The 25090-nt window shown below is 39.9% G+C and overlaps 1 protein-coding gene across 15 annotated transcripts in view; it reads left to right on the top strand.

Moving 5' to 3' along the window:
• DYM (dymeclin) overlaps positions 1-25090 on the top strand; it is a 358470-nt gene that overhangs the window by 265971 nt on the left and 67409 nt on the right. For all 15 annotated transcript variants that reach the window (XM_065598719.1, XM_065598718.1, XM_065598720.1 and 12 more), the window contains one exon: positions 24542-24724. In XM_065598719.1, coding sequence (XP_065454791.1) covers positions 24542-24724 — 183 coding nt within the window. The remainder of the gene's footprint in view (positions 1-24541; positions 24725-25090) is intronic.

Genomic DNA, 25090 nt, shown 5'->3' with positions numbered 1-25090 from the left:
ACTCAAATTGAAGTCCTCCATTATCCTGCAGGTATACATAGGTGCATAAGGAGCTGGTCATTCTGTTCCCAAGTATGATTTGGTGATCTGTAGCAGACATCAAGCCCCGTCTTGTGCTTTATCTGTTAGGACATTGATCCATAAGCATTCAGGATCATTTTCTTGTGAGTTATCAGTGATTCGGAAACAGGTAATGCCATTTTTGACATAGAGTGCCACTTCCTCTCCCCTTTTGCCCACTCAATCCTTCCTAAATAGGTAACTTATAACCATTGATCTTAACATTCCAATCATGCAAATCATACCAGCAGGTTTCAATAATACCAACTAGCTAGAATTTCTGCTCATAAATGAGCAATTCCAATTCCTCTTGTTCGTTACCCAGGCTCCTAGCATTGGTGTATAAGCAGTTCAAGTATTTCTTCTCTTTGTGTCCTTTGGTTCCTTGATTAATTTTGTTCGCTGCATTTCAATTTTGTATTGAGTGCTTGTATTTTCCCTCCTTTTACCCTCTCTTTAGCTATTAGTTTAATCCCCTTCTGACTATTCTGGTTGCTGTCTGGATCTTGACAACGCTACACTGTTGGCTTATAAATGGAATTGCCATTTAACATCAGACTCTTTTTAGGGTGCTCTTCCCTCCACTGTGAATGCTGAGCTGCAGACTATAAATATATTTTCTAAGTATTACTCATCCTCTCCCCCAGATGAATTATGTTTTAGCATGAGAGAAAATTACTCCTACCTAATCCCACAATTTTCATATAATCAAAAGGTAGCAATTTTTGGGTAGACTTGAATAACAGTCTAACTTAAGAGCCAGAATGAGCTCCTTTATTAAGTAAGTGCCAAATTCTGCAGTTCCTTCTGAATTCTTACTCAGCACCTCCCTTTGAATCCATTTGGAGTCTTTACTAAGTAAAGCCTGCATGATTTACCCCTAACAAAAAGAACAAATTAACCTAAAATTATGTGACAAAATGCTGGTACAGTTCAAACTGTTTAAACTACTGATTATTTGTACAGAACACTGTAGTATGTTTTTTGGGGGTATTTTTTTGTTTGTTTTTTGTTTTTTGCAGTTGCTTTTCACAGTGTTTTTTGTTTAGTAATAAGTTTGTAGTTGAAGGATTTTTGGACAATTTAAAGTTCAAGAAAATACTTTTGCTGTATAACACGAGGAATTTCATGAAAGTCTAATGTGTCATATGATCTATGTTTCATTTACTAGATATATCTTATGTTATCTAGAAATTGAGTTGTTTACAAACCAGGCATCAGGTTTAAAGTTATTTTAGCATCTACATTTGCTTTAAGGATATTCCGTGTAGTAGGAATGTTTCATGACCTTCTGATCAAAAGAGCTGCGTCCTTTGGATTTATGAGGCATGAAAATAAACTTCAAGAAATGGTGAGAACAATTAGCAATAGCAATTAGATTTGCATCTCAAAAGATGCTCTCCATAGACTACATATATAATATTAATACCCATTGAAGTATAAAGATGCAATAACTCTACAATTATTTGAAGAGACTTAAATACTAAATTTGTATGTGTTGTTTTCCATTGAAATGTGGTTATTATTGTTCCTCAGATTTCATTGTCATAATTCTGGAGAAAAAGGTATAGAAGATTTTTACTTTTATTTACACTCAAAAGAAATATATTGGGGAAGCAATTCATGTGAACATAATTAAAAGTGAAAGTGATTAGTTAGCTAAATAAATTGTGGAATAATTTCTTTAGAAACTACTGAGTGCTCTCATATTGGACCCCCCAAAAAACCATTAAAAGGTATGTTTTTGTGCACTGCCTTACACATCAATATTATAGTTGCCTGGGTTTAAAAAAGTGGATTTAGAACACTGATGCAGTCCAGTGTTTAAAAAACCCAAGATGATTCTGTTTAAACTCTTGATAGAAGACACCACCATTGTTGGGGAAGAGAATCTTCGTAGGCCTTCTCTTTGTAAACACAATTTACTGCTGGCTTGCAAGTGAAGGTGCTGACCTTTGTTAATAAGCCTCTGACTTAATTAATTTCTGTTAGTAAAGAATTTTGAATTCCTTGGATACAAATGCTATACAAATATTCATATTCATGTTCCCCAACAAGCTTGTTCCTCATTTTTACTTGTTGATTGGCCTTTGACAAGTTTCCCCAATGCCATCCAAGAGTAGTAATAGACCTATAGATGAAAGCATCGGTGTAGGAGAGTCTGAATGCAACAGCCAGTAATACAGTATATGCTGTTGGTTGAGAATATTTTAATTGTCTGTGGTGTGACCTATTCCTCAGTCTTAATGGGTTGCTCCGGACATTTTCTAAAAGGTTGATTAGTCTGTGTGGAGTTGAGCTTTATCAAGGATCCATGGGGTAGTGAGAAATTCTGTATTCAGAAGTTCTCCAAATTAGGGCTAAGTGTTTGCAGGAGTAGTTCCTAATTCTTCCAACGTTTCTGGAAAGAGTGAGATTGTTTGTGTAGCCTCTGTATATTGCATCAGTTTAGTAAAACAGAGTGTTAACAGTCATAAAGCAGAGTTTGGAACAAAAAAAATAACCTTTAGAAAGCCCAAAGTATGTTTTCTTATTTTACAGATGTTTAAATATTTCTCTTTATAAACATACAAAGATAGGGGGAGGGGAAGTAGGTGACAGAGACACTGAAAGGAATATATATTAGCTTTTTCAAACTTTTGTTAAAATAAATTCTTAAAAATTTGAAATATTTTGTTATCTTTTCTATGTGAGATATTGGTGAAATTTCATAGCACAAGAGACCTGGCCTCTTTATTTCTAATTACTCTTAGCTTTCCTTTAATCCCTATTTTATGACATATAGCGACTAACCAATAGGGTCTTTGAACTCTTCTAGTTGGATGACTGGCATTTTTAAACAATATCTGTATGCATTGAAAAGGAGTTATACTGTTGTGTAAGGAGAGTAAAACAAGTTCTCTGGCGTTTCCTTCACTATCGAGTTGTATTATGGGGCGTGGTTTGGCTGGAATTTGTGTGCAATGGAGAGACCTCTCTCTAGAAAAAGTGGCCAGAAATAGAAAATAAGAAAGAGCTGCAGATAAATGAGAGTTAGTAACATAGAGACAGAAAATATTCTGTGTTAGACTGGTATCAGAGGGGTAGCCGTGTTAGTCTGAATCTGTAAAAAGCAACAGAGGGTCCTGTGGCACCTTTAAGACTAAGAGAAGTATTGGGAGCATAAGCTTTCGTGGGTAAGAACCTCACTTTTTCAGATGCAAGTTTTGTGGTAGACTGGACGCTTAGGGCATGGATAAAAGAATATATAAAGCCTTTCACCTCTGGGTTGCTTGTTCAAATCCAGCCCAGGTTGGAAGTGACCAGAAGTTACAATCTGATGACCATTTGATGGCCAACATGAAAATATTTGGTCTGACACCAAACATGCCCACATCACAAAAACCACCAGCATCACAACTGGCACTAACTGGCAAAACTCTGTTGCTAGGCATTTACACTATTTAAACCATACAAGGGATCTGATTGCCATGTTAGCTGCCTAAGCAGAGATGCGAAGGATTCACTGGGACATGGAAGCTGTCCCATTCTTACTGTCCCCACTCACTCTTAAAGCTGGTCTCTCCATTTGAAGATTTCAGTGCTCAGGCAAAAGAATGGTGGGCATGGTATAAATATTTGTAGGGATGGAGAGATGTATTGGTTGGGTAAATTATAGTTTTTTCCAGCAGGGCCAGCTCCAGGCACCAGCCAACCAAGCATGTGCTTGGGGCAGCACCTTGTAAGGGGCGGCCAATCTTGGGGTGCCGGGGGGCACTTGGGTGTTGTTTGGTTGTTTTTTTGGTTCGGCGGGGCGGCACTCGAGGTTTTTTGTTGTTGTTGGTTCGGCTGGGTGGCGCTTGGGGGGGTGGGTTGTTTTTGTTTCGGTGGCGTGGCGCGGCATTGGGGGGGGGGTGTTTCAGCAGCACAGCGCTGGGGGGGGGCGGTTTCAGCGGGGCGACGCTCTTGTTTTTTGCTTGGGGCAGCAAAAAAGTTAGAGCCGGCCCTGTTTTCCAGTAGGGCCCAGCAGAGCTATGCACTGTACAAACAGCACGGTAAGAGACATAAGGAAAACGTGCACTGCTCTCTGTGAAGGAGGTTTTGGTCTCGTATCTTCCAACAGCAATCAATTTATCAAAATTTGGGAGAGCAGGGGGTAGAAACTAAACCCAACATGTAGATATTTTGCTGGAATTATTCAGCTGTTCTTTTATATTTTTTCCTGGCCTCTTTTTTTTTTTTTTTAAAATCACCATTCCTTAAACTCTGTCACAGTTGGTAGGCCTGCAAATATATTCACCTTAATAGTAACCTGATATCTAGGTTGTTTGAGTGCCTGTGGGGGAAGGATTTTGTGTGTGAAAATATTTTTTAAACTCTGAGGTTCACAGTAGGTTGGATGTCCTAAAAAATAAAATAAAAGTAAGAATACTTGTAAACTCATTGGTTCTAAGGTGGGTTTGTTTGTTTTTTAATGGTACCCATCACTGTAGTATCTAAGTACTATCATCACAGTGAGTGCACATGTACTGATTTGTTCGGTTTTTACTGGTAGTCAAATAGTTGTTTGCATGTAACTATAAAATTTCAATCCAAGCAGTAATCTTGTTAAAAAAATGTAAAGGTTTCATTTGAGGCTACAGGAAACATGGTCCATCACTGCATATTCTTATCCCCTGGAACAACATTGCACGCCGTCCCATTGAGAGCTATTAGTAGTACTTCTCACATGAACGTCTGGTGTTAGTAGGATTTGCAGCATTACATGTGAACTATAGTTAATGTGTAAATGCTAGACTTGCTTGAAGTGTGAATGGCCAAGGGAGCAGGTATCAGAGGAGGACTATGGCCAAGGTTTGAGACAGAGGGAGGGAAGTGTACTTAAGGGATCAGGCAAAATGGAAAAGATTGAAAGAATAAAGGAGGGGAGAAGAAAGGGGAAGCAAGAGGAAAATGGAGAAGATAGGCAGAAATACAGGAAAACAAAACATCCCACCAAAGCCAGGTACTCTTGTCAGTTACAAAGAAGCCCCGCTGCTTTAAGTGGAAAGCCAAGTAATTTATTGGAAAGTGGCTCACCCAACAGAGGATGAAATCACCTGACCCATGGGACAATATGAAGAAACAGAAAATGGGACATTTTAAAAAAATGTGTTTCTCTATTTTTAGTCATCTGTGGACATTGTCTTCCTTTGACAAACCCCCGAAAAGAACCCTACCAATATACTCATGTAAGAATTTACAGAGAGGACCATTTTTAGGAGAAGCTAATCTTCATTCCGACTGCCCTTCTTAATGATACTGTTTGCCCAAACATTATTGCAAGGACATGCTTCAGTTTTGTTAGTTTGCTCATTAAATTCTATCACATTTTTCATTTCTTTATGGTTTTATGTTCTAAATGAGGTATTAGAATAAGTTGTGCATTTCATGTGCTCAGTTCTTGTAAATATGAATTCTTCTGCAAAATGAATTATTGCAAATATAGCAACTACTGAGCAACCCTGAAATGGGGACAAAGTAATGATTTTAAACAATTCTTTTGGAACTGGATAATAATTATAAATGTCCCAGAATGACTGCAAGCACATAAATGTGATGTTCTGCATTCATAAGAATAACTAGAATCCCAAGCTGGAATTTTCAAATCCCACTGAAATTCCATGGGAGTTGGATACATAATTTCTTTAGGCTCCTTTAAAATCCCAGGCCGAATTTTAAAATAGTGCTTTACCTTTTCAAAATGCTACAAATACTATAAATTGTTCCTCACATCACCCCCATAAGGTAGGTAAATATTATTGCCCTCTTTTTAACAATGGGGAAAGTGAAGCATCATATTTGATAAGTATTATGTAATTAGGCTGAATTGGGATGTATATACCCATTGGGCCAGAGCTAATGTTGTGATTTCAACCTTTAATTTCTCATTTTCTGGCCTTTGAGTGTTTTATCATGCAACTTAAATGTTTCCTCAACTTCATTTTTTTGCGTGTAATTATAAATAACTATTCATTGTCTCATTAATTCTTAGGTTGCCTGAGACTTCAGAAAAGCACAAATATTGTTTTCTAAAGCTAAAAAAAATAAAAGGAGAAAGGATTTCAAAAGATGATTGGCCTGATTCTCACTTTTTTACACTGGTTTTATGCTGTGAAACTTCAGGTATAAAACCAATGGAACAAAGTGGAGACTCGGGTCCAAGATCTTTTAAAACATGCATAAAGAGAATAGACTTTATTTTACCTCAAGTAATTTAATACTGTCATATTCTTCTCCCCTGAACCTTTGGGAGTTGTATGTGATTGACCGACTTCTGGTAATGCTACTACAAAAACAGAGTCGAGGCAAATAAGATTTTTATTACCCTTCAGATATGTTACTGGAATGTAGTGGAGCTTTTCCAGAATTGCTGCTGTTCATATTTAGACTTGAGCTGAAGCTCAGAGAGCTGTAGACTTCTATTGAAGTCTATGACATCTATTTCAAAGACACCCTGTTTTACTGCATTTCTTTGATTGATGCAAATCTGGGATAGAGTGTACAGAATCTGTTCCACATGAGCACGTCAGTGTATGTTAACGCACACATCAGAACTTAGAGAATCTCTTCTTTGCTCTCAAAAAAAAGTAAATCTCCCTCTCTCCTACAGAACTGGATACAAATTAAAGTCTTTCCAGTTATATTTCCAAACCTTCATTACAATAGCAATTATTTTCTGCATTATAGGTAAACACCAAAGTTTAAATTGCAGTTGCGTAGGGCGTGGTTGGAGTTGCTCACCAGCAACCTACCTCTACCCTGTAAAAAAAATTTTTTTTTTTCATAAAATCACCCACTGTTGCCAGCACTTGCCTGAAGAAAAACAAAAACTATTGACTAAGTAATTGTGAGTTTTCCCATTCCCACACTGTTCTTTCAACTTGCTGTGTATCAAAACCATGGAGAGACTCACCTTACATTGCCCTGGGAAAAAGTGTAATTGAATTTTCCTGAAATATAAAGTCCAGTTTTTCATCATAAAGTTATCATCTCACTTTGCTCTTGACTCCTATTATCTGTTAATTAAGGTTAATAAGAAAACTTAGCCTTGAGTTGTTGCTCTTAATTTGTAGGCAAATAATTATCACTGCTGACTGGGTTTCTGTTTAAGGCAATTAAATGATGCCAATAAGGATGTCCAGTATATATGGTCTACCTCTCTGCTCTCTCATACAAACACCATTCTGCTACCCTACCTATATTTTCCCCCAATATTTAATTAAAATTCTCTTCATTTAAATAAAGTTATTGTCATATCAGTTAAGTGCAACAAAATATCTTAGAATATTTCTGAAGAATCATCTATTTTGGGTATGAAACTTACTCTAAGCAGTACGTCATGTAGATGATCCAAAATAGATGATTCTTCAGAAATATTCTAAGATATTTTGTTGCGCTTAATTGATATGACAATAACTTTATTTAAATGAGGAGAATTTTAATTAAATATTGGGGGGGGGAATGTCAGTTAAGACTATATAGTGCAGAATCAATATAAATATCTCATTTTTTCATCCTGGCAAATAGGGATATAATGGAACTGACATTTGAAAGCTGTTCTTATATCCTGCCTTTTGGAATCATATTGTGAAAAGTCCATTTTTCAGTATCATTTAATAATGCTGTCTGATGTGTGCTCCCAGAGCATTAGGCAGGAAGTTGAGTAGCGTCATCAGCTCCTGTGTTTATCAGAAATCATGCAGTGCTCTTATCCAGTGTCTAGGGGAATGCACTATGGAAGAAAAAAATAAAAAAGGAATGTAGTAAAAGACAACATTTAATCTAAAAGTTGCCCTGCTCATTTGGCTTGCCTGCTATCAGCTCTCAAAAGTCTGTCTCCTGTCTCCTTCCTGTTTGCACTTTCCTTAATCTGTGAAGAGGTTCTTGAAGTTTCTTTTTGTTGTTGTTTATGTTGCTTTTATTTTTTTATATAAATAAAAACCAGTCTCTGCATTGATAGATTAGTGGATGATGATGAAAACTGTAATTAGCAGTAGGGCCATTTTAAAGAGGAAATAAGATATAGAAATAAAACCACTTTGGCGATCCTTTTAAAACGCTTTACCTATATGCACTTTAGGCTGCAAACCACTTCAAAGGCCAATATTGCCGTTTTGCTTCACAATACAGTATGTTTCTAACATCTGTGTCTGTCCAACTGTATTTTCTAAATATTTAATAACACTTAACATATTAAGATAGGTGCAGTGTGAATGCCAATAGCTCTCACGAAGTGTTGCACTGCTGAATTAACTTTCTGACCATGTTGTGGTTCCTCAGTTTATTAGAAGAAATAAAAGCACCTCTCATGATTTAGCTTCAGTTGCAGGGTAAAATGATGGCTGTAAAGTAGCATGTTCTTGCTCTTACAGTCTGGGAGTCTTGTACCATAATTCCTATCAAGTGCTTATTATGTGGACCTGTACTCCTTGTAGTGCATTGCTAATATTTACAGAAACTGCACCTTCATTCAAAAGCTTCCTTGTGTATCCACCGCACCTCCCATGTGAAATGCAACTGGCTAAATTATAGTTCTGTTTTCAAACTTCTTTAATATTTTCAGGAGGCCTTTTATCAGAAGTTAATTGTGACGGGTTCAGTCACAGAGATCCCCTTGGGAGTGTCACCTGATGTGCTGAAATTACCTCTGAGCCCGTTTTCCCTGCCAGCTTGGGGCTTCCAGAACCCTGTTTTGCTGAGCCAGACACGCTAGCCTGCTGCAAACACAGATCCAGGGTCTGGTCCACACCCCCAAAGCTGCAGATTTAACTTAAAACAACTCAGCAGGTTACTTGTCTCCAGTACCCAGACACCCAGCTCCCAATGGGATCCAAACCCCAAATAAATCCGTTTTACTCTGTATAAAGCTTATACAGGGTAAATTAATGAATTGTCCGCCCTCTATAACACTGATAGAGAGATATGCACAGCTGTTTGCTCCCCCGGGCATTAATCACTTACTCTGGGTTTATTAATAAACAAAAGTGATTTTATTAAGTATAAAAAGTAGAATTTAAGTGGTTTCAAGTAATAACAGACAGAACAAAGTGACAAAGGAAAATAAGACAAAACATGCAAGTCTGAGCCTAATACATTAAGAAACTTATTACAGGTAATATCTCACTTTCAAGGATGTTCCAATAAGGTTCTTTCACAGACTAGACTCCTTCCTCATCTGGGCCCAATCCTTTCCCCTGGTCCAGTCTTTGTTAGATCCAGCAGACATCTCAGGTGGTAAGCAGGGGTTTTCTCACGACTGACCGCCCCCTTTGTCCTGATCCATGGTCTTTTATAGCTTTGGCACAAGGCGGGAATCTTCTGTCTCTCTGGGCCCCACCCCTCCTTCTAAATGGAAAAGTACCAGATTTAAGATGGATTTCATTATCAGGTGACATGGTCACATGTCACTGTAAAGACCCCCTAGTCTTCATTCCCTATGGACTGGCTCACACGTACACAGGAAGGTTTGCAGATAGATAAACCATTTACAACCAATTGTCCTAGTCAATGGGAGCCGTTAAGATTCTAAACCAGCATTAATGGCCCACACTTTGCATAATTACAATAGGACCTCAGAGTTATACTTCATATTTCTAGCTTCAGATACAAGAATGATACATGCATACAAATAGGAGGAATATATTCAGTAGGTTATAACCTTTGTTATGATACCTTACAAGTAGGGTGACCAGATGTCCTGATTTTATAGGGACAGTCCCGATTTTTGGGTCTTTTTCTTGTATAGGCTCCTATTACCCCCCACCCCCTGTCCTGATGTTTTACACTTGCTGTCTGGTCACCCTACCTACAAGAAACCTTTTGCATAAAACATATTCCAGTTACATCATATTCACACTTATAAGCATATTTTAATATAACATATGGAGTGCAACATCACAGCAATGTTGCTTTATTCATTTACCCACTACAATGTTGATACATATGTTAAAGTGGTAGAAAAGAGGCTATTGAAAAAGAAGTCCTTAGGGTAGTTTGTGTTATCGGTTAACTTTTAATTTGTGAAATTCTTTTTAGGGAATCAGGATCACAAGCAACTGTAAATTGTACTCAGTCATTTGGACTACAACAAAGGTAGTGAAGTCCAGTGGTCAGAGCTCTGGACATGGACTCAGCAAACCTGAGTTCTATTCTCAGCTCTTAGCTAGCAATAAATAAATTACAATGATTTGGACATGTATATGTGCATATTTATTTGGTTTTTCTAAAGCTAATTAAGTATTTTAGGAAAATGTGAGCGGCCACCAGCAAGAGTGGGTGGCTGCATTCTGAGGCCACCCAAAAATTTGTCCTGAGATCCCCAGTTCTAGGCGCAACAACATTTTTGTTTGTTTTTCTGGCATCAAAAAAATTTCATAAAGGTTTGAAACTTCTGGTTTGTGAACTCAGTCTGACTTATTTATGCCATGTACAATCACTTCAAAAGTAATTTTCACCCTAAAGACAAAAACACTTAAAGGCTATTTGGCTGCTGTGTGAGGTCTGAGAACTAATGTCTCTTAGGGTACTGAGACAGCATGCATTACAAATGACAGAAGCTATCAAGCTACTAGTACTTCATATAAGATATTCTGTTTGCTATTTCTTTTGTTACTTCACGTTATAGAAACAGAAAGATGCTGCATCACAAAAATACTTGTTCTTGTCTAACTTATCTACTTATATAGACCCCATTATCCTAATAACGTCGTATTTCAGTCCATTTAGCGATAACTACCTTCCTTCTCACCTTGTATGAGAAATAACTTTGATTAGTCACTGTATAGTATTATGTATGTGTGACTTTCTGAGAGAAAAGCTAAATCAAAGAAATGAGCTTTATTTAGATTAGTCCTGAAAGTGTTGAGGTCCATAGTCGTTCTTACCTCTTGTGGAGAGTACATTCCATAGTCTGTCCAGCTTCTGTGAAACTTCCATCTCCTACACTCATACATTTTCCCCCCAAATTTAAAATGGGCTGATAGTTCAGTTGTGTAGTGGAATGTAGCTGGCATGGAAGGTCAGATAGTATCTGCTACTTAGGCCAATTCAATGAAGGACTGCAAATAGCAGGACAGAGATCTTAAAATTGTACTCTGCAGTCAATGAGGAGCTAGGCCAGAGAACCTGAAGCCTGACTCAGAGGAGTCCAGGATACTAGAAGTTGATAGGTGGTTGTGTTTTTGCTAGCTTCTCAAGTAAGCGTGTTTAGACAGTAGTCCATCAGGTCTCTAACGGTTACATTTCACATCCTAAATGTTTTACGGTAGACATTTTACAGTTGCTAAGCTATGTATGTAGAACTTGAATCTGAAACCATTACATTGTGTAGCACTTGTGTAGTGTCATTTAAGTTATTGGGCTCAACAGTGGCTAGGCAGTTGGTTCTTTCCATGATGTAGTTTACTAATCCATGAAAAGAATCCACATTTATTTATATACCACCAGAAGCTTTATATGTTGATGAATAATAGGAAAGTGGGATCAAACATATAACAGTTTTCCTGTTGCAAAAGCCTCAGTCAATAAGGATAGAGTATGTTCAGTACAAAGATGGACTAGTGGCTGGACATCATCATTGAGATATGTCACAGAATTGGTGGATTGTAAGAAGCTTTTTAGAGGAGGATGTCAAAAAAGTTTTGATTGCTTGGGAGCAGGGCCAGTTCCAGGCACCAGCCTGCCGGGGAGTGCGGAGCTCCGGCCGGTCGGGGAGAGCGGCCCACGGCCGGGCTCGGCACCCTCCCCTGCCGCGCTGGTGGGAGGGGGGTGCGTCGGGAGGCTTTTTTGCCTGGGGCGGCAAAAAAGCCAGAGCCGGCCCTTCTTGGGAGACTATTTTATCATGAATAAAGAAAGCAATTGTTTAGGACTGTTGACTGGGACTAGTTTTAAAGTGCATGGGTTGAAAAGGAGAAGGCAGAGATGTGTCCAGGCATCAAGTTATGGATTAACTGGAAATTGAAGGGACATATAGCAGTTGATTTAGTAAATTGTATAAAAAGTACAGGTCAATTCATTTGACTTGCAGTGGTGTGCTGTCCTGATGACAGGAGGTATGCACAGGGTTTGCGCAGTATGTACAGCTCAAAGAAGGGATTTGACTATTGTATAGAGAAAAAAAGTTACTCATGTAAGGAATGATGAGATCAAACACACTGATACATTTTGTGAGAAGATAAAGGCTGCCTGCATCGATTAAGATAATCTGTCATTGCTAAAGGTCATCTGCAGGAGACTCCAGTTCTAATTCAGATTTGTTATGATGCACTGGAGGAACTGTATGCCCTTTTGGCATGGACTTCATCTTCCAACATGCATTGTAATTGCAGACTACCTGCTTTACTTGAACGGGAGTTCAACTTGGGCGTCTATAAATCCTCACAGACAATTTTTGATTGAGCATTCTTGTCAGCATCTGTTGCTGTTAAACCCTCTAAAAGGGTTAGCAAAACTAACATAGTTGTTGGGGTCATCACCTTGCCAGTTTTCATTTGGCACATATTTTACCTTGGGTCAGGCTGGTTGCTGGCTGTTTTCTCTGGTATGGAACACAGATTGTCCTCTCTTCCCTAGTTTCTCCCTTGCTGTTCTGAGTGACAGCTGTAGTTTTAAAAAGCTACTGCCTCCCATCACTGAAAGAGTTCTTCCATATGATGGAGAGTGACAGTATACATTGCTTGTTGAAGAATCTAATTTATCATGGTAGGATATAGGCAGGCGTACATTCTGGAGAAGGCCGATGGAGATCACTTCTTAAAAACTATTTTTTAATAATAGAATGACAGAAGGTGAATGTAGTGAAAGAGCCATAGTCCCAAGGATATTAAATCTATGTGGCTGATGATTTATTATTATTAACTTTGCTCCCAAAGTGACAACCCCATTTTCAATTCTGAGTAATGCGCATAGCACTCTGATTTAGTCTTTTTTTGATGGTATATTTATTTGTGAGCCATGTAATTTTTCTCTTAACAGTGAAGTCCCCTTCTTTCTCCCCACAACAACTCAGCATTGTGGCTGAAAACTACTCAGGTTTTGAGGCATGAGAGCCACAAAGTATTATATGTGCCAGTAAATTAGCTACACAAAGATAACAGAGCTGTATCACTAAATGATTGGCTTTGAAGGCCATTTGTGCATTAACTTTAAAAGCAGCTTTCTTGCGCACTTCCTTCTTTCCCCCAACCCCCTACCCCTTTGGCAAAGCCACATAATTTTGTTAAAGGTTTTATTTTCTGCTGAAAATGCAGGAAATTCAGACAACCCTCTTGGAAGCTCCCCAAAGCTAATACAAACAAGATACATATGCTTCTCTTAAAGTAACTAAAAATAAAGTAAATGATTTGAAACCAGTTAACTTTATAAATTCCCCTCCAAAGAGGAAAAGGAAGTTTACATAATGAGAGCTGTGATTGTGGATCCTGTTAAATGATGTTTTCAAAGTAAAATTCCCCCAAGTGCCAACTTGTCTATCGGATGTAAAATAGCGCATTGATACCAGAGTTTCTGGTAATTAAATTAGAAGTAGACAAGGAAGAACCAACTGCTAAACATCCGAAAACCTAATAATTCGCATTTATGAAGCTAGCTGCATTAAAATATAGTGGTGAATTAGCCAAGGACATCCATCAAATATCAATCTGGGTTTTCTATGGATAAAGGTGGATCCGAGCTACCAATTATCAAATTTCATATGTTCGAGCATCTCTGGTGAGAGCAGAGTTTGGTTCAGGAAAAGATAGTTAATAGAAAAAACCCCAGAGCTTCTTATAATCCTGGATTTATTTTCAAGAAACAGCTGCCAGCTTGGGGTTAATACAACATACTCATATACCTTTTGGTATATGTAATGGACATTTCCTTGTACTTTCCATTGTTGGCAATACCCACTTAGAACTGTATCTATATTATAATGGAACTGTTCATGGTATTATGGTTCAGGTTGCAGATTGAAGTTTAATAGGAGTTGTAAATTTTTATTTTGTAAAAATCTCATGTTGTATACAATATTGCACGCAGACAGCAATGTTAAAGGAACATTAAGGTTGCAAAATTGAGCACTAAAAAGTTAGGAAAGTCCAGAAATAAGGTTGCTTAAAACACCCCTGATAATATGAGGGGGTATTATTATTCCAATTTTACAGATGGGGCACTGTGGCATGCAGCGGTTCTCAACCTGGAATCCGTAGCCCCCGGAGCCCCAGCTCTGAAGCGAGGAGTGGCGCAGGGCTGAAGCCAGTGCCCCCCACCCCCACCCTGCTCCAGCCAGGAACAGCACAAGGTTAAAGCTGGTGCCCCGCCTCCCCTCCCCCCAAAGCCAGGAACAGCGGATGGCTGAAGCCGGGAACCCCAGCTCCTCCCCCCGTTTAAGCTGGGAGCCAGGCTGGGACCCTGCCCCTGCCCATACACAGCCCCTAGCTACCCCCTGAACTACCCCCCTGCCTGCACACAGCCACAGCTACACCCTCCCTGCACCCTGAGCTACTCCCCTGCCCGCACACAGCCCCTAGCTACTCCCTCCCTGCACCCTGAGCTACTCCCCTCACTTCACACAGCCCCTAGCTACCCCCTCCCTGCACCCTGGGCAGTTTTCATACATTTTGAACTGAGTCCCCCCCTTTGAGTTATATTTTTGGTTGCGTCCCCCCACAGCCCAGACAGGCTGGGTAGCCTCCTGAGTGAATCAGGGGGTGGAGGTGGCATTCCCTCCCTGGACCCTGCTGTGTGGAGTTGGCTTGAGCCCCGCCAGCCCTTTGCTCCCCCCCCCCCCCCGAAGTAAAACTATGCCTATGCCCAAGAGTCCGCCCCCCCCAGCCCGGAGCCCATGCTCCCCCCTATCCCCCCTCGTAGGTGTTGACTAGGGGAGAACTGAGAGCACAGAAGAGTGTGTGTCCCTGGTCTCGGTTCTGGTGCCACAGTGACCCACTGCACCTGAGAGTTGCAATTGCAGAGAAAGTCACTTTCAGCCCTTAGAGCTCTGAGATGGAGCATATTTATTCACTCTGTTGGGATGGCACAAGTACAGTTTAGTCAGCACATGGGAGCTGGGAAGGGATGGCGCATGCTCAGTGCAGATGGAAAATTTCAGCCCGAACAGGTAAAGTTTAGCAAAGTTATAAGCAACTGAAAACTGGGTCTTATAATGGAAAGCTTCAGACGACCTTAAGTATAGAAGTTGCTAACTGCACCTCCTATAAGATATCCTTCTTGATTTTGTTCTCTCTGTTTTAGGGCTGTCCATTAATCGCAATTAATGCATGCGATTAATGCAAAATAGTTGCAATTAATCTCAGTTTTAATCGCATTGTTAAACAAGAATAAAATACCAATTTAAATTTATTATAAATATTTGTGGATGTTTTTCTACATTTTCAAATATATTGATTTCAGTTACAACACAGAATACAGAATTCACAGTGCTCACTGTATATTATTTTTTATTACAAATATTTGCACTGTAAAAAAGATAAAAGAAATAGTATTTTTCAATTCACCTCCAACATGTACTGTAGTGCAATCTCTTTATCGTGAAAGTGCAATACATAACGGCACTCAAAATCAAAACAATATAAAACTTTTGAGCCTACAAGTCGAAGCATGAAGGAGCGTAGGAATGTTTAGCATAACTGGCACGTAAGTATCTTGCAACACTGGCTACAACAGAGCCATGAGAACCCCGGTTCTCACTTTCAGGTGACATTGTAAGTAAGAAGCATCTACATCTCAACTATCCACTTCAAAACATTTTTGAGAATTTGGTGGAGGCCCCAAGGTGCCTCCCCCCAGACCTATGTGCTACAACAACCAGTCAATTTGAATTCCACAGTTCATACCAGCCTGCAGATATCATCCAGAACCTGCTTACAACTAGGGTATATGGCTAGAGCCCTGCAAATCTGTGGATATCCACTTTATATCCACAGACCTTGTTTGCAATCGCGTATTGGATGCGGATACAAGTTTTGTTTCCAAATTCACTACCCTAACCTAGAAGTTCTCCACATGAAAGCATGGTTCCTTAATGGTTTCAAAATGTTGAAATGATCTGTTCAGAAGACGTAAAAGATACACTGTTAAATAGCAGAAAAACAAATGGCAGAGATTCCAGATCTGGTGTGACAGTAGACATGTTATGGCTATATCCTCTCCTTTGCCACTGGTGCTGGACTATATACTAGAATTTTAAAAACCAGGATTATCCTCAAGTTCACTGAGAGTACATCTTGCAGCCGTTATGGCTTTTAACATTCATTTATATAGTTCATTCTACATAATATCTATGTAGAAAGTTACAGGTAGAAATCTGAAATATGACATCTAACACTGTTCCCCCTATTCATTGATTATACTTGGAATTAAAATGTGGGGGGAAACCATCCATTAAATACTAAAGTAACCTGAGATCTTATTACTGAGGAGTTACTTCATGTTCTTTAAGCTGTTTGATGCAGACTGTGTGCTTAGCTTTCCACAGGGTCGACGGACATTCAGTATTCACCCATTCTATAACAAAAAGGTTTTTCAGAGATATTCGAAACCTCTACCCTGAAGTTTGAGATCCACCTTTGGACTTTAATCTAGTGCTAAGATGCCTCTCTGGATCCCTTTTGAACCAATGGTGACCTGCTCATTCATGCATCTTTCTATGAAGGCTGCCTTTCTTGTGGCCATCATATCCCCTCAAAGAGTGAGGGAAATAGAGGCTCTTATGGCATAACCCCCTTTACAGTTTTCTTCAGAGATGGTCACTTTCAGACTATATTCAGAGTTCCTACCTAAAATACCTTTATCCTTCCACCTGAATCAGCCTATTCGTCTTCCATTGTTCTTCGCCAAACCGCATGGGAATAAAAGGGAGGCAAAGTTCCACACACAAATGGCCTTCAAAGCCAATCATTTAGTGCTGTCCTGATGACAGGAGGTATGCACAGGGTTTGCGCAGTATGGACAGCTCAAAGAAGGGATTTGACTATTGTATAGAGAAAAAAAGTTACTCATGTAAGGAATGATGAGATCAAACACTCTGATACATTTTGTGAGAAGATAACGGCTGCCTGCATCGATTAAGATATTCTGTCATTGCTAAAGGTCATCTGCAGGAGACTCCAGTTCTAATTCAGATTTGTTATGATGCACTGGAGGAACTGTATGCATTGTACAAAACTAACATAGTTGTTGGGGTCATCACCTTGCCGGTTTTCATTTGGCACATATTTTACCTTGGGTCAGGCTGGTTGCTGGCTGTTTTCTCTGGTATGGAACACAGATTGTCCTCTCTTCCCTAGTTTCTCCCTTGCTGTTCTGAGTGACAGCTGTAGTTTTAAAAAGCTACTGCCTCCCATCACTGAAAGAGTTCTTCCATATGATGGAGAGTGACAGTATACATTGCTTGTTGAAGAATCTAATTTATCATGGTAGGATATAGGCAGGCGTACATTCTGGAGAAGGCAGATGGAGATCACTTCTTAAAAACTGATTTTCAGTAAGTGGAAGGTACAAAGCTCAATGCATTTGGAAATCTGCTCACATTTAGTTAAGTGCCTAACTTTTGGCTTCTACATGTTAATATTCTGGCCATAATATTTATTAATTGCTCGTCTTTTTAATTTTATGTTAAACACTTTAAAAAAAAAAACTTAAAAAGTTCTATGGTGAGTGAGAGCAAACTCCCAACCTCTAAAGTTTGCTGATTCCAAAGTCAATTTCTGAGGAATGTTAGAAGGGTATGAGCCTTGTATCTCGAAAGGACCAAACCCTTCAGGAAATTACTAAGGCTATTCCTTTCAGTTGTGGAGCGATCTAAGGGATCAGCCATATCTAAATAAAGACTTTCAAAATCTATTTCCAAATGCATTAGCCTTTGTTATCATCAACGTAACTTGCAACCCCCACCAGGAACTTGAACACACTCCACACAATCACTTTCCACGTCTATAGCTTTCTTGAACAATATACCAATTACATTTGGAGAGCGGTTACCTGGGGATCCACTCACACATTCATGTAACATTACACAATCACTCCGCATCTGATGCAATACTGGGACTGACTGTTTTATCTCAGTAACGAATCCAACTCCAAATCCACATCTTTCTAACAAGAAGCACTGTTCTACAGTCACCTAAATTGCAGCACCTATTGGGATGTTACTAGAAGAAGTATTTATTTATTACTCACCCTGTGCAGTAAGTGAGGTTCTGTAAGAGGTGTGTCCCCACGGGTGCTCCACTACCTACCCTCCTTCCATCTACTTCGGAGTTTCTAGACCCAAGCTCTGTGGTAGAGAAGGAATTGAAGGCGGTTTAGCCACACAGCACTATATAGCTGCCGAATATGGTGTGAGACGGGGAAAGCACATGTGCAGCTCAAACAGGCACTGCTACTAAAAATCTCTGATCCTAGACTCAGGAACACGGATACCTCTAAAGTGTGGAGAAACCATAGGGACACACATCTTGAGGAACCTCAGTTACTACACAGGATGAGTAACCTTCTCTTTAGCCTGTACCTCAAGACGAGCCAGCTACTTCAGAGTTGGAAGCACCACCACATTTGAGCGAGGGGGTTTTGTGTGTGGTTGGGAGCTGGGTTAAGGGCAACACCTGAGTAAGAGCCCAAGTTAGCTCAGCAGTGAAGACAAGCCCTGCGTGGCTGCTGAAGGCTAACTGAAGTAAAAATGTGATTGGCAAGTTAGCATAGGCTGAAAATGAACAGAGAATGGTTTCGTTTAGAAATCTAGTATTCTTTAAAAGAACACCCTTCTCTCACATTCTGGAGCTTAGCACAAGCTTTATTTTAGCCTGTGAGATGGATTAATCAATTAGTGTCTCTTTGGAGGAAAAGAATGAACTCTCATAAATGACCGAAATTCTGATCTTACGTGACTAAAATTTCCCATCTAAAGTTAAATTAGCATCATAGGAAAGGAACTAAGAAACAAAGTACCGGTAGTTTATCTCAATTCCTGTTGGATAGATTCTTAGTAGTGGGGGGTGGGGGGAGAGGCAAGCAAGAACAAAAAACCTACAAGGTAGGTCTAGACTGGCAAGGGAGACATCTTTTTCCTCAGAAATTGACTTTGGAATCAGCAAACTTTAGAGGTTGGGAGTTCACTCTCACTCACCATAGAACTTTTTAAGTTTTTTTTTTTTAAGTGTTTAACATAAAATTAAAAAGACGAGCAATTAATAAATATTATGGCCAGAATATTAAAATGTAGAAGCCAAAAGTTAGGCACTTAACTAAATGTGAGCAGATTTCCAAATGCATTGAGCTTTGTACCTTCCACTTACTGAAAATCAGTCTACTTTTGTTTAGATGTCTAAACATGGTTAAGGAGCCTAGCTTTGGATACCCAGTTTTGAATGTTTAGGCAGGTATTAATGGCATTTTAAGCAGTACACTTTTGAACAATTATACTGCAGCTGCTGTTTTAAGGAACCAGACTTATGGGCCAAATGGCTTTAAACACTCAAGGATTGCATTGAATCCTCTGAAACGCAATGCCTGGAGTGTTGTCCTGCTATTCATGAAATGGATTATGTTAAGAAATAAGGAAATTGGTGATTTAGGATGGATGGAGACTGGACCATCTAGGTTTGTCCACCAGTTTTCTAGTCTTTGCACCCTCATTTGTATCTTTTTCCTCAATGATTATCTAGCTTGCTCATATATTTTGTTATCCTCCCATTTCTGTGTCTGTCAGTTGTCTCTGTTTTCATTCTCTTCTCTTTCTGAATCTCGTTTGCCTGTTCTTTTCTTTCACTACACAAGAGGAACAGGCTGCAAAGAGCAGCACCAGGATCAAGGGGACTCCAAAGTTGATCTTTCAGCCACCTTTGCACAGCAGCAGCTGAATTGTGCCCCAGGCAGTTTGGCCTTAGCCAGGGATCTAGTTAAAAAGTAAATATTTGCCAACAAAGTTACCAATGTTATTTCTATCCTGAGTAGAAGGGAAAACTTGTGGTACATAAGGTTACCGCTCTGTTGGCAAATGCTAATGGCAACTGTTGTTCCTACTTTTACCCTGCTTTCAGTGACCAATTTCCTGTCACAAGCAGTTGCAAAGTGATGCTGTGCACGCTGAGAGTTTCACATCCCATGTCACTGGCAGATTGAGTGATTTCTAGATTTAAAAATAATCAAATCTCTTTTCTGATCTTTTTGTGTGAAAGGCCCTGCATAAATCCAAGATGTCACCAAGCACATTTGGCAATGGTCTAGTTGAGCCCTATGCATCTGAGATGTTTTTGATACTGGTTTCCTAATGAGTAATTAACAGTCAGCAAATGTGGTAACAAACTGAATTATGAAGAACATGCAGAACTTGCACTCAGCCCTTTAGACACTGTGGAAACCTCACTAGTCCAAACTAGTGTCTTGTTTGGATTCACCATTACCACACAACAGCTAGACTGGTTGGCACAAAAATATCTGCGTAATTGTTTTCTTTTTCTTATGGATAGCATCTAATCTACTCAAGAAAAGAGCTCCTAAAATTTTGCTGTTTCTAGCCGTCATCTCAGACACACACGTTCTGTGTTTCACTTGTGGTGAAACTGGTCTGAAAGTTATTACACAGGGTGATAAAAACTTTTTTCTTTAACTATGAAATGTTTTTATAACCTCGTTTATATCTTTTCTGACGCCACATCTAGATGCAGAGGTGCCTTAGCTTGATACTAGTGATGCAAAGCAACAAAAGCGCAATATTTTATCAGCTCTGACAGCATGTCTGCATTCTCCCATCCAAATGCTGTCCTTGGCTTTCAACTTGGTTTTTTTCCTGTTTGTAGAAATTTAAGATTTAAAGCTATTCAGAATGCTTTAATCAGAAATTATAGCAGCAAATTTTCATATAGTATGTGTGGAATAATAGGATTATCAACCATTCTTTTCTTTAACATTCATTTATATAGCTCATTCTACATAATATCTATGTAGAAAGTTACAGGTAGAAATCTGAACTATGACATCGAACACTGTTCCCCCATTTGTTAATTATACTTGGAATTAAAATGTGTGGGGAAGTTCCATCCATTAAATTCTAAAGTAACCTGAGACCTTATTACTGACGAGTTATTTCATGTTCTTTTAGCTGTTCGATGCAGACTGTGTGCTTGGCAATGAACAGGTTTGTTTTTCATTAAACATCATGTTGGTAGATACTAATATTTTTCTGTTTAAATTAGCTTTACTTCCCATGTTTTAGGTGAGCATTTTTGGTTTAAAAAAAAATTTACTTGTGGGAATTAGGTATGTGTCTAAGTCGGGTTTCAGGCAGCAGGATATATCTGCTATAGTAAGATCTGCTTTCTTTCCATCCTGAACCCAAGGGTGCTAGTGTTTTGGAGGGGGCATGAGGGTTACAACTCTGCCATAAAATTTGCTTGTGACTCAAAGCTTAGCAAACCAAATCCTTGCCCCGAAAGATTTTTTAATGACTGCTTTGGGACGCTTGATAGTTCATCATTTTGGTAATGGGATACAAGGCTTTTCACCTCTTTGCTAATTAATTCAGTCCAGGTTGGTAGTGATTTAATGTTACCATGCAATAGCCATTTAGTGATTTTTACCTTCTTAAAGTCTTAGACAATTGGAGTCTTACTATCAGCTTTAAACTGTTTGCTTTAGGAATTTATGTGGCCTCTATTACTGTAGTATCAGAGTGCCTCATGGTCTTTATTGTATTTATCCTCACAACACCACGATGGGGTAGGGAAGTGCTGTTATCCCCATTTTGCAGATGGGAACTTGGGCACAGAGAGGCTAAGTGACTTGCCCAGGGTCAAACAGGGGTCTGTGGTGGGACAGGGAATTGAACTCATATATCCCAAGTCCCAGGCTAGTGTCCTAACTGCTAGCTTATCCTTCCTCTTCTCCCCACTTCAGTAGGAGTGGAGTTAAACAAGCAAGGAGAGCTTTTGAAAATCCTATTGTAATAATTCGATTTATCCTCCCATAATTCAAAAAATGTTGAGACAAATTCAAACCAAATTAAGCAGGCACAGCTCAGCTGATGTCACGGGAGATGCACCTTGCTTAGCCAGGTCTGAATTTTTCACTATAACTCAGCTGAAGTAATTACTCCATGTTTTCACTAAAATGCACTTAGTTACTCAAAGCCTGGTATTGGGACTATTACAGAGGGAGCACATCGTGTCCTGAACGCCGGGACTGCTTTCTATCATACAACACTATGATCTCTTTGGCTGATTAAACAGCCATAGTGATCATCTCTGCGGTGAGTTTCTGCCAGTATTGGCCACCGTAGAAAGGGCCTTCAAGATGGGTGACACCAATGCAGTAAAAAAATGGGATATCCTCAGGACTGGAACGAGGACCATAACCCCCCTTCAAAAGAAACCTCTTGCATTAAAATAAAAAAGTCAAAACAGTTGGCATCCTGAGGATTAAAAATGAATTTGAACATGTGCACAGTACAATGTTATTCCAACAAGCATTTCATAAGGACTTCATAATTTAGACCTGCTTTGTATACATGAGACACAAACGGACATGAAAGTCTTATCTGATCTACATTGCTTACTTCACTGCAGAATAAAGTGGGGGCGGGGACGTTGTTGCACAGGGAACTTGAAGCTGTGGAGGAGATGAAGGTGGGGGGAAAAGAGATAGACATATCTTCATTTCCAATATAGAGAAGCTGCAGGGAGACTGACTTCTCTCCACTGTCGATAGGAAGTAGCTGTAGTAGGATGGAAGCAGGGTCGTCCTTACCCATACACAACGTACGCAGCTGCGTAGGGCACCAGGGAATTTATGGCACCACATTTCCTGGTGCCATGCGCAGCTGTGTGCTACTCCAGCCCCTGCTCCGCCTCTTCCTCATGACCCCCACCCTAGCCCCGCCTCTTCCCGCCCCCACTCTCCTGAGGACTGCTGCAGGGAATGGGCCTGTATTCACCTCATGGTAAGTGGAGCAACCTGGCCCCAGCCTGCTCCAATCCCCTGGCTCCCAGCCGCGCCGCTGGCGAGTGCTGGGGGGCGGTTCTCCCCCCTTTCCCCAGCCCACTCCCCGCGGAAGCCTGGGGCCAGCCCTGTGCCCCTCCTTCCCCCCGGAGGCCTGGGGCCCCACACAGCCCCCCCATGGGGGGGCTGCATAGGGCACCAAAATGGATAGGGAGAGCCATGGATGGAAGTCATGAATTCCTTTTCCTCTCCTTGTCTTCCCCCAAGTGGAATAGTGGCAACTTTTCTTATCCTCCTCAGCCTTGGCAAAGGAGGCAGTGTTAACTGATATGTGATAATCGCTGCAATCTGATGGGATTTTAAAAAGTGGTATTGCTTTATACTGGAAAGAAACTTTACTATTTGCAGATTGAAAGTCCAGTAAAATGCATTGGAATGATTTTCACTCCCCACACTGTCAGCAGAGTTCAGTTATGAAATAGGGAAGTGCTATTGGGTAGTTAATGGCTTTTTCTGAAATGTAGAAGGCAAAACCAATGCTAGGCTCATGAGCTAATATTCTCAATCTTGTGTTCAGGATAATAAGAAAAACTGAAACCATCTTGGGTGATTTTGCTCTCCCTTATCAGGTCTCTAAAGTGTCTTGATCAACAGTGTCAAATGCTGCTGAGAGGTTGAACAATCTGAGCAGGGAGGTTTGCCCATTGTCCACAACCAAGAGAGGACTATTCTCCAATGTAAAGACTGTCTGTATGCCATATCCTGGTGTGAAGGCCCAGTGAGAGGGATTCAGGATGTTGTCAGGTGGGGTTGGAGATGGAATTGTGCTAGCTTCTCTGTGATCTTGCTTAGAATGGAAGGTTGGATTATTGGTGGTCATTGTCTGGATTGGTTGTCAAATACATGAAGTGCAATTGATCTAAAGTATGGTGACCTAGTGCACTACAAGTAGGGGACCATCAGTGATGCAACTTCAGTAACCTAGAGTGCCAAAATAATGTGCAACAGAAAAGTTTGGAGGAGGAATGTGTTTTGATCCAGATTGTCTTCCTACTTTTTGTTTCTTTCTCTTTTTCCCTGCCATCTTTTGATTTCCTTCTTGCTGACTTTTTCTGGCTCTCTGTTTACTCTTTCTCCTTTTTGTTTTCCACAATGAATGCTGAACAGAAATAAAATGCAGTGCACCTATACTGAGCTGCATTTACCTGCAGCATCTGCTAGGAGTGGAAATTGACTAAAATCACACAACTTCAGTGAATTTAACTGGCTGCAGTTACTGTGGTTAAAATTCTTTGGGGCGGGAGCATTCTGCAATGTGGACACTAGAGTCCATTGACCTCGCAGGTAAAAGTTTGGATGTTAAAGGAGAAAGCATAGCTATGTTACCAGACAAGCAAGGATGCAAGACTTGTTCACTATTGATGAGACATCAGCCAGCTAACAGCTACATTAGTAATAATACCTGAGTACTATCATTTCTGCCTAATATATAGTGGAAGGGGCATGCTAACCTTTTGTTTGTTTCTTAAAGGCACAAGACCTGAATGTGATTGAAGAAGTGATCAGAATGATGTTAGAGATTATCAATTCCTGCTTGACAAATTCTCTCCATCACAACCCCAATTTGGTGTATGCACTGCTTTACAAGCGGGATCTGTTTGAGCAGTTTCGAACTCACCCTTCCTTCCAGGACATAATGCAAAATATAGACCTGGTAAGTAATATTTATTAATCAGTTGCAAGCAGTAAAACAAGCCTCTTAAATACATTGTTAGCTGAATATGCTTTTGAGAGAAGTGATGATTTTTTTCACATTTATATATCCCTTTCTTTTGTTAGATATTTTTAGACTCTATTAAAAATATTGAGCTTCCAAATCATGATTGTAGCTAAGAGAGGGGTGGAACTTGGGTTGTTCTCAACTCTTCTCCCTTCCTTCAGTCTCTGGGACTCCACCACGAACCATACTAGATTCCATCCTTACTTGGCAGACACCATGACTTGTGCCATGAGATTTGGGGAGCCCACTGATGAGGATTTCCCCAAGCTACAACAGATCCTCTTCTGGAATGAACCCCCT

Source organism: Chrysemys picta, chromosome 6 (assembly GCF_011386835.1).
Source record: "Chrysemys picta bellii isolate R12L10 chromosome 6, ASM1138683v2, whole genome shotgun sequence".
NCBI lineage: Eukaryota > Metazoa > Chordata > Testudines > Emydidae > Chrysemys > Chrysemys picta.
Note: the sequence above shows the minus strand (reverse complement) of the source record. Positions and strands in the feature narration are given on the sequence as shown.